Source organism: Mchenga conophoros, linkage group LG22 (genome assembly GCF_057382185.1).
Source record: "Mchenga conophoros isolate Kocher_MC1m ecotype Shallow Benthic linkage group LG22, M_conophoros_male_GT1.1, whole genome shotgun sequence".
NCBI lineage: Eukaryota > Metazoa > Chordata > Actinopteri > Cichliformes > Cichlidae > Mchenga > Mchenga conophoros.
This window is the reverse complement of record NC_140546.1, coordinates 21,820,712-21,835,892: the sequence shown is the minus strand read 5'-3', so window position 1 is coordinate 21,835,892 and position 15,181 is coordinate 21,820,712. Positions and strand designations below refer to the sequence as shown.

At 45.1% G+C, this 15,181-nt stretch overlaps 1 protein-coding gene across 1 annotated transcript; it reads left to right on the top strand.

Moving 5' to 3' along the window:
• The first annotated feature begins 4,757 nt into the window (after window positions 1-4,757).
• LOC146549434 (uncharacterized) lies at window positions 4,758-14,417 on the top strand. The gene is made up of 5 exons (XM_085261691.1): window positions 4,758-4,777; window positions 5,456-6,160; window positions 6,582-6,622; window positions 8,978-9,046; window positions 13,969-14,417. Exons 1-5 carry the CDS (start codon window positions 4,758-4,760, stop codon window positions 14,400-14,402), a joined length of 1,269 nt encoding a protein of 422 aa, XP_085117817.1. The 3' UTR covers window positions 14,403-14,417.
• The last annotated feature ends 764 nt before the right edge of the window (window positions 14,418-15,181 follow it).

Sequence of the window (15,181 nt, the reverse complement as noted above, 5' to 3'; positions counted from 1 at the left end):
CTTTACATGTGTGTGTTCCTTCTTTTTTCCTTCAGGCTTAGAGGGAACATGTTCTGCCCGGTGGTGTAGGGTCCTAATTACTCCAAGTTTGTGTTCCAAAGGGTGATGGGAGTCAAAGAGGAGGTACTGGTCCGTGTGTGTGGGCTTCCGGTAAACTTCGATGTTGAGTTTGCCGTTCTCTTCAATGTGCACAGCTCAGTCCAGGAAAGGCAAACAGTTGTCCTTTGTGTCTTCCCTGGTGAACTTGATGTTTTTATCCACAGCGTTAATGTGTGCAGTGAAGGATCTTTCGAGGATGCCAATGTTCACATTTTGGACAGAGAGGACAGATGGTTTGAAAGAGGAGTGAAAGAAGCCATCTATGTCCACTGTGAGCGACCATCTTTGAACAGAGGCGGTGGTTTACGACACCAACTCTCTGCCATCTATAATCCAGTTTTGAGATCCCTTCCCAGACGCCTTAACGCCCACTCACATCCTGGGCCATCTGATCTCAGGAATTCGCATGATAAGGTGGGGCCAGGTTTCACAATGAACACACCCGAAACTCTGGCTGATTGGGACCCACACCCAGTTTCACACCTTGGCTCAGGCAATTAGAGGATCATCAGGGGGTCCTTTTGTCCCTCTGTGAGGGGACACTCCCACTAGGTTATATCTGGGACTCTCCACCATTTGACCTTAGAACTGAAGAAGCTTCTCGGATGAGAGGTGAAACGTCTTCAAGCAACTTAAAGAAGTCCAGACGCTTTTCTTTGCAAGCTCCTTTGACTACGATGACCTGGATGACTGAAAACCTTCACAGACATGTTACTAATGAAGAAACATCAGTGGCTGTCCTTGTCATGATACGTTGTGTGGCAGGCAGGAGAAGGACCCAATAGCAAAACTCACAGACACGGGGATGAACTCAAAATCACAGCTTTAATGCTGGAATGGCAGAACATAGGAAATACAAAACTAAACTGGGAAAAGTAAACTAACATACGCAGAGAGACACAGGGAGATCCACACAACATGAGGGAGAACGCGACGCCGAACAGAGGAAGACGCAGACAGAAATACACAGAGGGTTAACGAGGAAAGTGGGAACACAGGTGACACAGATAACCATAACGAGACAGGGCGGGGTGAACTGAACATGACATGTAGAGGCAGAGGTTCCGACAGGAGGAGAGAGAGCACGGGGAAAACACCGACATAACGGGCTGGGGAAACATGAAACAACCACAAGGGGAGACGAGGGCTCATCAATACATAGAGGGCACACAGGGGGGAAGAGCCATGAAGGGAAAACACTTAGGGAACAACACAACAGGGCAACTCAGAAAACATGGCCTAAATAAGGAACAAAATATAAAAATGCATGAAAACTAAGAATACTGGGCCCACATGGCCCAGGACCATGACACCACCCCCCCCTAAAGGGCTGGCTCCCGACAGCCCAAACCCGAGAAACCAAAACAAAAACAGAAAACAACCCACCCAGGGCGGGAGGCGGGGGACCAGGACGGAGGGACCAGAACGGGAAACAAAATAAACAACAGAAAACACGGGAGCACATGACCATAGTCAAAACAAAGTTCAGGGGGCCGACCCAGAGCCCACAGGCACCAGAGTCCACGGGTCACACGGTCGGGGGGCCGACCAGGCGGGTGGCAGAGCTGGTCCGGAGGCCAGCCGCGCGGAAGCCAGCGGCGGCGGCGAAGGAGACGACGGAGCAGTTCAGGGGGCCGGCCGCGCGGAAGGCAGCGGCGGCGGCGGAGGAGACGACGGAGCAGTTCCGGGGGCCGGCCGCGCGGAAGGCAGCGGCGGCGGCGGAGGAGACGACGGAGCAGTTCCGGGGGCCGGCCGCGCGGAAGGCAGCGGCGGCGGCGGAGGAGACGACGGAGCAGTTCAGGGGGCCGGCCGCGCGGAAGGCAGCGGCGGCTCTCCAGTGTCAGGCGTGCTGGCCATGGCCCGGTGGGCACAGGACCAGACGAAGCACAGGCTGAAGACGCTGAGGCTGGACCAGACGAAGCAGAGGACGAAGACGCTGAGGCTGGACCAGACGAAGCAGAGGACGAAGACGCTGAGGCTGGACCAGACGAAGCAGAGGACGAAGACGCTGAGGCTGGGCCAGACGAAGCAGAGGACGAAGACGCTGAGGCTGGGCCAGACGAAGCAGAGGACGAAGACGCTGAGGCTGGGCCAGACGAAGCAGAGGACGAAGGCGCTGAGGCTGGGCCAGGCGAGGACGAAGACGCTGAGGCTGGGCCAGGCGAGGACGAAGGCTCTGAGGCTGGGCCAGGCGAGGACGAAGGCTCTGAGGCTGGGCCAGGCGAGGACGAAGGCTCTGAGGCTGGGCCAGGCGAGGACGAAGGCTCTGAGGCTGGGCCAGGCGAGGACGAAGGCTCTGAGGCTGGGCCAGGCGAGGACGAAGGCTCTGAGGCTGGGCCAGGCGAGGACGAAGGCTCTGAGGCTGCAGCGGACGAAGGCTCTGAGGCTGCAGCGGACGAAGGCTCTGAGGCTGCAGCGGACGAAGGCTCTGAGGCTGCAGCGGACGAAGGCTCTGAGGCTGCAGCGGACGAAGGCTCTGAGGCTGCAGCGGACGAAGGCTCTGAGGCTGCAGCTGACGAAGGCTCTGAGGCTGCAGCTGACGAAGGCTCTGAGGCTGCAGCTGACGAAGGCTCTGAGGCTGCAGCTGACGAAGGCTCTGAGGCTGCAGCGGACGAAGGCTCTGAGGCTGCAGCGGACGAAGGCTCTGAGGCTGCAGCGGATGAAGGCTCTGAGGCTGCAGCGGACGAAGGCTCTGAGGCTGCAGCGGACGAAGGCTCTGAGGCTGCAGCGGACGAAGGCTCTGAGGCTGCAGCTGACGAAGGCTCTGAGGCTGCAGCTGACGAAGCACAGGCTGGACCAGGCGTAGCAGAAGGTGGCTGGATGGGCTCCTCGGGCCCTCCAGCTGGTGTGGCATGGTGCTGGACGGGCTCCTCGGGCCCTCCAGCTGAGACAGGAGGCTGAACGGGCCCCTCGGACCCTCCAGCTGACGTGGCATGAGGCTGGTGCGGTTCTCCCGAACCCCCAGCTGACGAGGAAGGTTGCTGAACGGGCCCCTCGGACCCTCCAGCGGAGACAGGAGGCTGAACGGGCCCCTCGGACCCTCCAGCTGACGAGGTAGAAGGCGGCGTGGGAGCCGCGGAGTCTTGGATGAGCTCATCCGAGCTCCCAGCAGGAGCTGATGCAGAGCCAGAGAGATTAGAGACCCCTGGCTGAATGTTAGGCTGACCAGCGGACCGTACTGCTATCGGGGCCTGCGCTACAGGCGGCACTGGAGCTACTGGGGCCTGTGCTACAGGCGGCACTGGAGCTACTGGGGCCTGCGCTACAGGCGGCACTGGAGCTACTGGGGCCTGCGCTACAGGCGGCACTGGAGCTACTGGGGCCTGCGCTACAGGCGGCACTGGAGCTACTGGGGCCTGCGCTACAGGCGGCACTGGAGCTACTGGGGCCTGCGCTACAGGCGGCACTGGAGCTACTGGGGCCTGAACTGAAACAGGTGGCTCTGGAAACTGAGCTAAAAGTGGCTGTGGGGTAGGTGACACTGGGAGCTGAGCTACTGGAGACCCAGGTGACACTGGTGTACTGGGGTGAAGGCAGCGAGGACGCAGTCTCTCTCTTAAGGGAGGATCGAATGATTTAGCGATAAACCTTGACGGGAAAAGATGTCGATGCTGAGAATACCAGGCAGCGGGGGCTTCCAGGAGGGTAGCTGACTGAACTGAGGGTGGCAGCGAGGGAGCTGACTGAACTGAGGGTGGCTGCGAGGGAGCTGACTGAACTGAGGGTGGCTGCGAGGGAGCTGACTGAACTGAGGGTGGCTGCGAGGGAGCTGACTGAACTGAGGGTGGCTGCGAGGGAGCTAACTGAGCTGTGAAGGGCTGCAGACCCTGGCGGCTCCGAGGGCCCCCGAGAGCCAGGCGTGTTCCCCGAAAGATGTGCTGACAATCGGGGGTAGGCCACGGCTTTCTCCGGAGCTCCTCCTCTACGTGGGTGCAAGCTGCTTGCTGCTGCTCACAGAGACCGGGCTCCATGATTTCCGGAGTTAATGCGGTGCCACGGCGGCGCCGGCGCCGCCCCCTTCTGGTAGCTGGCGCGATGGGCGCTGATGGCACAAATGCAGGGGGTGATGTAGCGGCGATCTCCCGGTCGTCCGCCCACATCCTTGCCAGAAATGAGGCAGGCGAAGTAAAGTCTAAGTGGATTGGAGACGGCGAGCGGCTGGTAGGCTGTGCAGCAGGTGAGAGGTCCTGCTCCGAGATGAGCCAGGGCTTCCACCGGAGCTCGTCCTCCCGATAAGCCCGCAACACCTGCTGCCGCTCCTCCTCACCGAAGTCAACAGCCTCGGGCATCTCCGTGCAGGCAGGCGGTGGCGAAGATGCGGAAGCTGATGAAGTGTGAGCCAATGGTGTGTCCGTGGTGAGCCTCACCGTTCCGACTCTGACCGCCACTGGCTCATGAGGCGGCGGGGCAACGGCGCGATGGCACGGCTCTGGTGAAGGTGCACGCCCACCGGGCCGCTGCTGCTGCGGACGGAGTCGGAGAGCGGAGACGAGAAGGTCGCTGACGAGGGGGTGCAGCGTCTCCCATAACCAGGGGAACACAGACACGCACACCCCTACCTGGCGGGCGAACTCCTCCCGTTCCTCCTCACTGGAACAGTGCAGCCACTTGTCGCATAGCGACTCCACTGTCCGGACAATCTCCAGTCTTTGTGTCGCATGGTCGCGTCGTACTGTCGGTCCGCGGAGGGGTTGTGAACTGCTGGGTCCATGTTGTGGTCGCGTTCTTCTGTCAAGATACGTTGTGTGGCAGGCAGGAGAAGGACCCAATAGCAAAACTCACAGACACGGGGATGAACTCAAAATCACAACTTTAATGCTGGAATGGCAGAACATAGGAAATACAAAACTAAACTGGGAAAAGTAAACTAACATACGCAGAGAGACACAGGGAGATCCACACAACATGAGGGAGAACGCGACGCCGAACAGAGGAAGACGCAGACAGAAATACACAGAGGGTTAACGAGGAAAGTGGGAACACAGGTGACACAGATAACCATAACGAGACAGGGCGGGGTGAACTGAACATGACATGTAGAGGCAGAGGTTCCGACAGGAGGAGAGAGAGCACGGGGAAAACACCGACATAACGGGCTGGGGAAACATGAAACAACCACAAGGGGAGACGAGGGCTCATCAATACATAGAGGGCACACAGGGGGGAAGAGCCATGAAGGGAAAACACTTAGGGAACAACACAACAGGGCAACTCAGAAAACATGGCCTAAATAAGGAACAAAATATAAAAATGCATGAAAACTAAGAATACTGGGCCCACATGGCCCAGGACCATGACAGTCCTAGCTTCATTCAGCAAGAGCCCACAGCGTAGCACTCGCCGCATGTCACTGGAGAGTGGCATTAGTCACTACCAGCTCCACCACCATCTTCAAGTTTGCTGACGACACCGTCGTGGTGGGCCTGATCTCTGATAACAACGAGACGGCCTACCTGAAGGAGATTAGGAATCTGGAGAACTGGTGCCAGAGGAACAACCTCCTTCTAAACGTCAGTAAGACAAAGGAGCTGATAGTGGACTTCAGCACTAAGCAGGAGAGGAACTACCAGACCCCCGTCATCAACGAGTGCCCAGTGGAGAGAGTGGACAGCTTCAAATACCTCGGAGTTCACATCACGCAGGACCTGTCATGGTCCTGTCACATCAACACTGTGGTGAAAAAGGCCCGACAGCGTCTCTACCACCTCAGACGCTTGAGAGACTTCCAACTGCCCTCCAAGGTGCTCAGGAACTTTTACTCGTGCACCATAGAGAGCATCCTGGCGGGAAACATCTTAACCTGGTTCGGGAACAGTACCATGCAGGACAGACGAGCTCTAGAGAGGGTTGTGCGGTCAGCTGAGCGCACCATCCGCTCCGAGCTCCCTGACCTGCACTCAATCTACAGCAGGCGGTGCTGGACCAAGGCCAGGAAGATCGTGAAGGACCTCAGCCATCCCAACAACAGACTGTTCTCTCTGCTGAGGTCAGGAAAGCGATTCCGCTCCCTGAAGACCAACACAGAGAGACTGAGGAGGAGCTTCTTCCCGCAGGCGATACGGTCTCTCAATCACACCACCACACAGTACTGACCCACACATATGGTTCTTACACACACACTGGACTTTCTGGACATTGGTTTTGCACAACACTGGTCAATATATTCTTCATTTCCGGTTAATACTTGTACAGCTGCTGTTATTGTGTATATATTTATTTATATTTAGATTTCTTCATACATTCTTATATAGTTCTATATTGTGTATTTTGTTGTACAGTTATTTTATTTTCAACTTTAATTTATATATTTTATCTTATTCTTCCCAGTTAAATTTACCCTTCATTCTAATTTGTGTTGTACAGTTATTTCATTTTTAACCTTAATTTATATTTTATTCCTTCCTAGTTAAATTTACCCTTTTTAATTTTTCATATTTATTTCCTATCTTATTCATAGCCTTTTCCTTTTTTGTTTTCTTTAGGTCACGAGCAGTTGTCCAAGCATTTCACTACATATCGTACTGTGTATGACTGTGTACGTGACAAATAAAAATTTGAATTTGAATTTGAATTTTAGTCTAACATCTTGACATTTCCTTCAAGGTCAACTTTTGGAAGCATGGGTGTTAACAATGAAGGTCAAGGTCAAATGCTCAGCCAACCTAGGCACTCATGTCCCCCAAGGTCTATTTGTTGTGACCTTGGCCATGAATCACCTAAATTAAGTCAGCTTGAGCTGTTACTCCCTCGCATTGGGGGTAGAACAAAGAGAGAGAGAGAGAGACGCTGGGTACCTTGCCGGTCTTTTAAAGGATTAACACAGAGAGACAGAGCTCAAGCTAAAGAGTAAAACCAGAAAAACACAGCATGGATGACACAGACTGAAAATCATAACTAAACACGAGTGAGTGGAAAACAGACAGAGAAGCACTGAATTGAATAAACATAAAATAAAGGGACCAAATCACGTTTGCGTTTAAAGTCTTTTATACAAAATCCATTCAGGACACATGATTTTTTTATTAAAGACCATAAACAACTCAAAGACATCGCAAAGCAAAATTATTTTGCTGTTTACTGATACTTGTTGAGCTCTGGCCGTTTCAGCAGAACTTCATGGTTTATCAGAAATGGTTTGATTATATTATAAAAAAAAAAAAACCACACACATCATCAAATGTCAGGAAGATGATATAGAAGTTTACAATCCTTTCCAGTAAATGAATACGAAACAATGTGCAACAACGTGAAACAATATGAAACAATGTGCAACAATGTGAAACAATGTGTTATGTAACAAAGAACATGAGAATATGAATGCCCTGATTGTGGCAGACCTGTTTAGAGACAATAAAAATCAAGGCTGTCATCATAGTTGTAAGATTAATACATATGAAGTTGTAATGTTTTTTTCTTCCTTTTGTCACTTTTTTTAAAGTTAGGATATTTAAAGCTTTCTTCTAATCTGAATGTTCATTTATGTTCAATTAAAGTAAAGAATACACTGTGAAAAACAATCGATAGAATCTAACCAGTAAATTTTTAACAATTTGCATAGATTTTGTTTAGGCAAATTTTATTACATAGTTTTAGTAAATAGTTCCTTATATTAAAAGCTATGAAATACTAAAACAAATAAGGTGAAGTCTACCCAATACTTCTCAGTACATTACATAACTAATTACTGATAGAAACTGAATCATTCTAACTTGTGTTTGTGAGTAGATAATTGTTAATCTACTTAATAATACTGATTGATTTAATTTGTTAACCCTCACTTATTCAGGGAAGTTTAGTTTTATCCCAGAACTTCGTTTCAGAAACAAGAGGTGATGATTATGTCAATACTTTTAATCAATAATCCAATGTGCTACCATGAACAACTGGGTCACAAAACAGTCAGCCATTGTGGTAAGGAAAAAGGGCAAGATGGAAATGAAGGGAAAGGAGGGAAAGGAAGGAGAGGTGAAAGGGAAAAGATGAGAGTATACCAAAACCATCTATGTAAAACACTGAAAAAAGCCAAACGTCAGACCACTTTTGCAAATATGTGATGTCTGGATAAACCGAGCAGATAGGCTACATTTTTCCTGAAAACATGTTAAAATTTTATTTTGTGACCCAGAAAGAGTAATATTTTAAACTCCAATAATAATAATAATAATAATAATAATTTATTTTAATTTAATTACTTAATTTCATTAAGTATTGAAAAGAGTAATACAAGTAATAAGACAACTAAGTTGTTGCTTCCATTGTTGGAAACTGGAATTGGCTGGGCTGCGCTATGAATTCTGGGATAGGTTGGGCCATGAAGGATACACCTGACCTATCCTTCAAATCTGGGGAAAAGGGGGATGCATTTGTTGGCCGCATTTGGAGCAGCCTTCGAATTTGGACAACCTCTGTCACGTCACTGTGATGTAATCAGCCTTCAAATGCGGCCTCCGAAGAATGCAGCCCCTGAACTGAGACACAGCCACAGACTAGACAAGGAACAGAGGAAGCATGTGAACCAAAACCTAAGACCTATAAGTCACAACCCAAGAAGAACTGGAGAGCTCAAAATACAAAACTGAAGCCAAAACACTGGTAGTAATAAACCAAGAGGACACTTAATGATAATAGTAGTAACATTGGGCCACTGACCCAGGACTGTGACAAAAGCAACATCTCTTATTTAGACTGGCTGAACTCTTTCTTTGGTGTTTTCTGGTTAGAGTCACTGTATAAGTAATTTATTGTTAGTTTGACTGTATTTTATTTTAATAAGGCTTTATCAGCAAAACAATTTAAAAAAAAGTTTAATATAGATATTGGGTGTTTCTTTCCTCCTTCCTCATTATATTAACATTAGCTGTGAGATTAAAACAATGAGTAAATATTCCCTGTGATCCACCATCAGAGCTACCAGTGGATGATTCTGTATTCATGAAAATCAAGGTGAGTGAAATTTAATGACTTTTGCACAGACACACAAAAGACAGGTTACAGTGTGCATTCACATCTTTATTGTAGCATTGTACTAGCAGGAACAGAAGGTTCAGTGCTTCTAAGGACAGGTAATGCGTGTTGCACAAACATAAGGTAAATTGGTAGCACACGTGTAGTCATTCCATTTCTTATCTGATACTACATTGGTGTGAACACAGTGTTCATTTCCTCCCTGATTATTAGGTTGTGTTGGACTCCAGTAGACAAAACGCAGTGGACAACCATCGGACCACATCCAGGTGCCTTCTTTATGCTTGTCACTGAGTCCAATCCAGGTGAGTCCCTCTGCGTGGTCAAAGTTCTGGATCAGGTTTTTCACAAAACTCTGTTCCTCTGTATTGCGGATGGACACCAGGTTGGCTCCCTGTGACAAACAGTAGACCTCTGCATCAGCCCAGCTCATGTGGGTGGCGACATATTTGTAGCAGCGGTTGTTGAAGCTCCACCAGAACATGGGACAGGCTCCACGTTGCAGTTTAAATTTCCGTTCACCTGAAAGGAAAACAGAATTCAGGGCTGGATGAAACTGTTAAAAAGTTGAAGAGATTTTTTTTCTCAGAGTCACAGAAACAGAGGTGAAAATGCTCTGCTGGTATTGAAACAAGTAACTGCTTTAATTTAAGCGCTGCAGAGAATCATGGCTGCACAGTTGAAATAATGCCACTGGTCAAATGCACTCAGCAAAAGCTTTTCCCTCATTCACAGTTCCAAAGAAGAGGAGCATGAGATAACAAATATCCACATAAAATGATCTTTTGCTAACATAATAACCACAAATAAAGGTAAAAGTAAATAAGGGAAAATAAGAGCTAGAAAATGAGACGGTTACCAGGTTGTTGCTTCACTTCATTGTCATCAGAGGGAGACTCAGAAGGAGCACCCAGAGCCAGACCAAACAAGAAGAGGAGCAAGATCATGTTGAAGCTTTAAGTCTCACGGTATGATGAGGAGCTGCTGCAGCTTCTTTGTACAGGATGGTTTCTTTTATAGCTGCCTGAGTGGGTGTTTTTACTGCTGGTGTGATATCATTGGTCAAATAGACCAAAACTCTCCACCATAAACAATAACATTAAATATAAGCCTGAAAAAATCAAATTCCAAAGAAATTCATGATTGTTTAACTGTTGAACAGTCATTTCCTCTTGGCACATTCAGGAGAATGTGACTCTTTATTTTATGTAGTTATATATTTATTGCATGGTAAAAAGCCTTATCAAGGTCATGAACAATTAAACAGGACAGGTGAGAGCTACGAAAGGAAAAGTAAAACAGATGAGTTAATCTAACATAAAGAGAACAAAGTCCTTCCACACAGAAGGATCATCTCTTTCATTTTGGCAGGACAAATAAGTAAATAAACTATTAAGACATTAAAACTTGTTTATTAGTAAATGTGTTTGTTTTTTGTTGGCTTGCATATTTTTCATTCTTTTATGTTCATAGTTTGAGCACCCTAGATTATTACGATTTATTTCTTTTCTTTTAAAATGAACTTCTTTGTAACTCAACTGAGGAAAATTTGTTCTCTTTTCTGCTTGCTGTCCTCGGTTTTAGGGCTTCTCCACTACTAATTATTACATTGCCAAACTTAGTTTTTCTTCCTTATCATGTGATCCGGTCATTTATCTTATCCATTTTTTCTCACTGTGCTTTAATTAAATATCAGCATTATTCTGTCATTATGCTTTTCAGTCTCTGTGAAGAATTACAACATGAGGACCCAAATGCAGACACCGAGCAAGAATGAGCGACAAAACAAGAGGCCTTATTATGGCTGATTTATAAAAACATACAAAACTCAGCAGACAGAAAGCACCAGAATCCAAAGTAGGCGGGTAATACACACACACACACACACACACACACACACACACACACACACACACACACACACACAGCTGAGAAAACAGGTAAAACTGATCAGTAAGACAGAAGAACATAAAACTAAATAAAACTAAAATATATGTCTCAGGGGTTCTAAAGGGTGGTTGCTAGTTTCATTTACAAGAGATACTAAACAAATGCTTTCATATAGCGCACATGGGCACACTGGCTGTGACAGTCTCACTTGGTCACGTGGCAATAATAAAAAATAATCCCAGAACTTAAAACTTGTTAAACTCTGGCACTTTCACATGTTAGCGCTTTCTTTGTCTGAGCAATTTTTGCTTTATCATGTCATTAAAACATATTATCAACAAGATGATAATGAAAATGGTACCAGGAAATCAAACTTTGTGAGCGTTTCTGTAAACAAAGATAAAAAAAAAACACCTTTCAACTGTTTTTTTATAACAGTGAACACAAAACACAATGAACTGTGGCAGGCCTGTTTGGGGTCATTAAAATCCAAGACTATATTCACAGGTGTAAAATTTATAGACTTTATGTTGGGATTTTCTTCTTCTTTATTTTTCTTTGTCGGAGCAATTGTCCCTTTATCATGTCATTAAAACATCTTATCAACATTATGATAATCAAAATGATACCAGGAAATCAGACTTTGTGAGAAAAAAAACCCCTCAACTCTATGCTCACTGTTATAAAGAAGAAAATAAAAAAAGAAACAAAAAAAAAGAAATTGTAGCAGGCCTGCTTGGAGTCATTATTCATCATTCAGGTAAGAAGTTATGACCTACAGTAATTCACATTAGCTCAAGGACAGTACATAGAGAGTGTCATGGAATTGAGCAGCTGCAATCAGGTGTAAAGTTTGGTGGAGGGAGGATTATGGTGTGGGGTTGTTTTTTAGGAGCTAAGCTTGGCCCCTTAGTTCCAGTGAAAGGAACTTTTAATGCTTCAGCATACCAAGATATTTTGGACAATTTCATGTTTCCAACTTTGTGTGAACTGTTTGGGAACAGCCTCTTCTTGTTCCAATATGACTTTGCACCGCTGCACAAAGAAAGGCCCATAAAGGCACTGATGAGCAAATTTGTTGAAGAATTTATTTGGCCTGCACAAACTCCTGACCTCAATCAGACAGAATACCTTTGGGATGAATTAGAGCAGAGACTGTAAGTCGGGCTTTTATTATATTAAACCCTTTAGCTTAAGAATGGGATGTCATATGTGTAAGACAAGCAAATATTTTGGGGTATTTAGTGAATGAATCAATCAATAATAGAAGGTCTTCTTAGAGTCACTAAAGACCTCTGTCTATCCAAACCACTGGGAGGTTATTAAAGGACAAAAATGCACTTCTAAATATCCTTTCTCACTGTCAGAAATGCAATTAAAAAACTGTTATATTTTAGGGCAGGAAGGGAAATACACTGTAAATATCCCAAATGATACAACATAAAAGAATCTGAAAATCCCAACATAAATGTTTTTTTTATAACAGTGAGTGTAGACTTTAGAGGAGTTTTTTAATCGTTGTTTACAGAAATACAGAGTTTGATTTCCTGGTATAATTTTTATTATCTTCTTGTTGATAAGATGTTTTAATGACATGATAAAGTGGCAATTGCTCAGACAAAGAAAACACTAAAATGTGAAAGTGCCAGAGTTCAGCAAGTTTTAACTTGTGCAATTATATTTTATTGGTTTTATGTTCTTCTGTCTCACTGATCAGTTTTACCTGTTTTCTCAGCTGTGTGTGTGTGTGTGTGTGTGTGTGTGTGTGTGTGTGTGTGTGTGTGTGTGTGTGTGTGTGTGTGTGTAGCAAAATATCTAGTGTTAAATTAACACTGGAGAGTGTCTATATGGGTCCACACCTCTGAGTGTTAAATACAACACTGTTGAGTGTTAAATTAACACTTTTGACAGTGTTATATGTTTAAAAGTAACCTAGTCAGTTTTGAAGATTAACAAAGACTAACACTGAGCAGTGCTGATTTTCTAACACTGGAAAATAACTCAAAATGTTAGAAATATTCCAGTGTTAGAAAATCAGCACTGCTCAGTGTTAGCCATTGTTAATCTTCAAAACTGACTAGGTTACTTTTAAACATATAACACTGTCAAAAGTGTTAATTTAACACTGGAGATTTTGCTGTGTGTGTGTGTGTGTGTGTGTGTGTGTGTGTGTATTACCAGCCTACTTTGGATTCTGGTGCTTTCTGTCTGCTGAGTTTTGTATGTTTTTATAAATCAGCCATAATAAGGCCTCTTGTTTTGTTGCTCATTCTTGCTCGGTGTCTGCATTTGGGTCCTCATGTTGTAATTCTTCACAGAGACTGAAAAGCATAATGACAGAATAATGCTGATATTTAAAGCACAGTGAGAAAAAATGGATAAGATAAATGACCGGATCACATGATAAGGACAAAACTGAGTTTGACAATGAAATAATTAGTAGTGGAGAAGCCCTAAAACCGAGGACAGCAAGCAGAAAAGAGAACAAATTTTCCTCAGTTGAGTTACAAAGAAGTTCATTTTAAAAGAAAAGAAATAAATCGTAATAATCTAGGGTGCTCAAACTATGAACATAAAATAATGAAAAATATGCAAGCCAACAAAAAACAAACACGTTTTAATGTCCTAATAGTTTATTTACTTATTTGTCCTGCCAACATGAAAGAGATGATCCTTCTGTGTGGAAGGACTTTGTTCTCTTTATGTTAGATTAACTCATCTGTTTTACTTTTCCTTTCGTAGCTCTGACCTGTCCTGTTTAATTACTCATGACCTTGATAAGGCTTTTTACCATGCAATAAATATATAACTACATAAAATAAAGAGTCACAAAGACTTATGCTCCTCTTCTTTGGAACTGTGAATGAGGGAAAAGCTTTTGCCGAATGCATTTGACCAGTGGCATTATTTCAAATGTGCAGAGCATTTTCACCTCTGTTTCTGTGACTCTGAGAAAAAAAATCTCTTCAACTTTTTAACAGTTTCATCCAGCCCTGAATTCTGTTTTCCTTTCAGGTGAACGGAAATTTAAACTGCAACGTGGAGCCTGTCCCATGTTCTGGTGGAGCTTCAACAACCGCTGCTACAAATATGTCGCCACCCACATGACCTGGGCTGATGCAGAGGTCTACTGTTTGTCACAGGGAGCCAACCTGGTGTCCATCCGCAATACAGAGGAACAGAGTTTTGTGAAAAACCTGATCCAGAACTTTGACCACGCAGAGGGACTCACCTGGATTGGACTCAGTGACAAACATAAAGAAGGCACCTGGATGTGGTCCGATGGTTGTCCACTGCGTTTTGTCTACTGGAGTCCAACACAACCTAATAATCAGGGAGGAAATGAACACTGTGTTCACACCAATGTAGTATCAGATAAGAAATGGAATGACTACACGTGTGCTACCAATTTACCTTATGTTTGTGCAACACGCATTACCTGTCCTTAGAAGCACTGAACCTTCTGTTCCTGCTAGTACAATGCTACAATAAAGATGTGAATGCACACTGTAACCTGTCTTTTGTGTGTCTGTGCAAAAGTCATTAAATTTCACTCACCTTGATTTTCATGAATACAGAATCATCCACTGGTAGCTCTGATGGTGGATCACAGGGAATATTTACTCATTGTTTTAATCTCACAGCTAATGTTAATATAATGAGGAAGGAGGAAAGAAACATTGAACATCGGTGCTAAATTTTCTTTGTCATTGTTTTGGTGATAAAGTTGTTTTAAAATAAAATACAATCAAACTAACAATAAAGTATTTATGCAGTGACTCTAACCAGAAAGCACCAAAGACTTCAGCCAGTCTAAATAAGAGATGTGGCTTCTGTCACGGTTGTCCCAATTTAAAGGCTGCTCCAAATGCGGCCAATAAATGCGGCCTTTATTTCCCCAAATTTGAAGGATAGGTCAGGTGTGTCCTTCATGGCCCACCATATCCCAGAATTCAGAGCGCAGCCCAGCCAATTCCAGTTTCGAACAATGGCGGCTGCTACTTAGTTGTAATATTATATTACTCTTATTACTCTTTCCAAAATGTTATCAATTAAATTAATAACTAATGTAATAATAATTAATAACTAATTGGAGGCCAATTACTGAATTTCCCTTTTGTGTTTTACATGTAAAGTAGGAGCTGTATTACACACACAATAAATGCATTTAAAGTACATAATTCACTCAAACCAGAGCAGATTTGATTCCATGTTATTTTCTATCTCA

Bases quoted from the DNA above. Each gene is read 5' to 3' on its own strand.
- LOC146549434 (XM_085261691.1), top strand. From the start codon at position 4,758: ATGGTCGCGTCGTACTGTCG. The intron at 6,161-6,581 runs GTCTCTCAATCA...TGTTTTCTTTAG, and splicing joins TTCTTCCCGCAGGCGATACG to GTCACGAGCAGTTGTCCAAG. The intron at 9,047-13,968 runs GTGAAATTTAAT...TTTTCCTTTCAG, and splicing joins ATTCATGAAAATCAAGGTGA to GTGAACGGAAATTTAAACTG.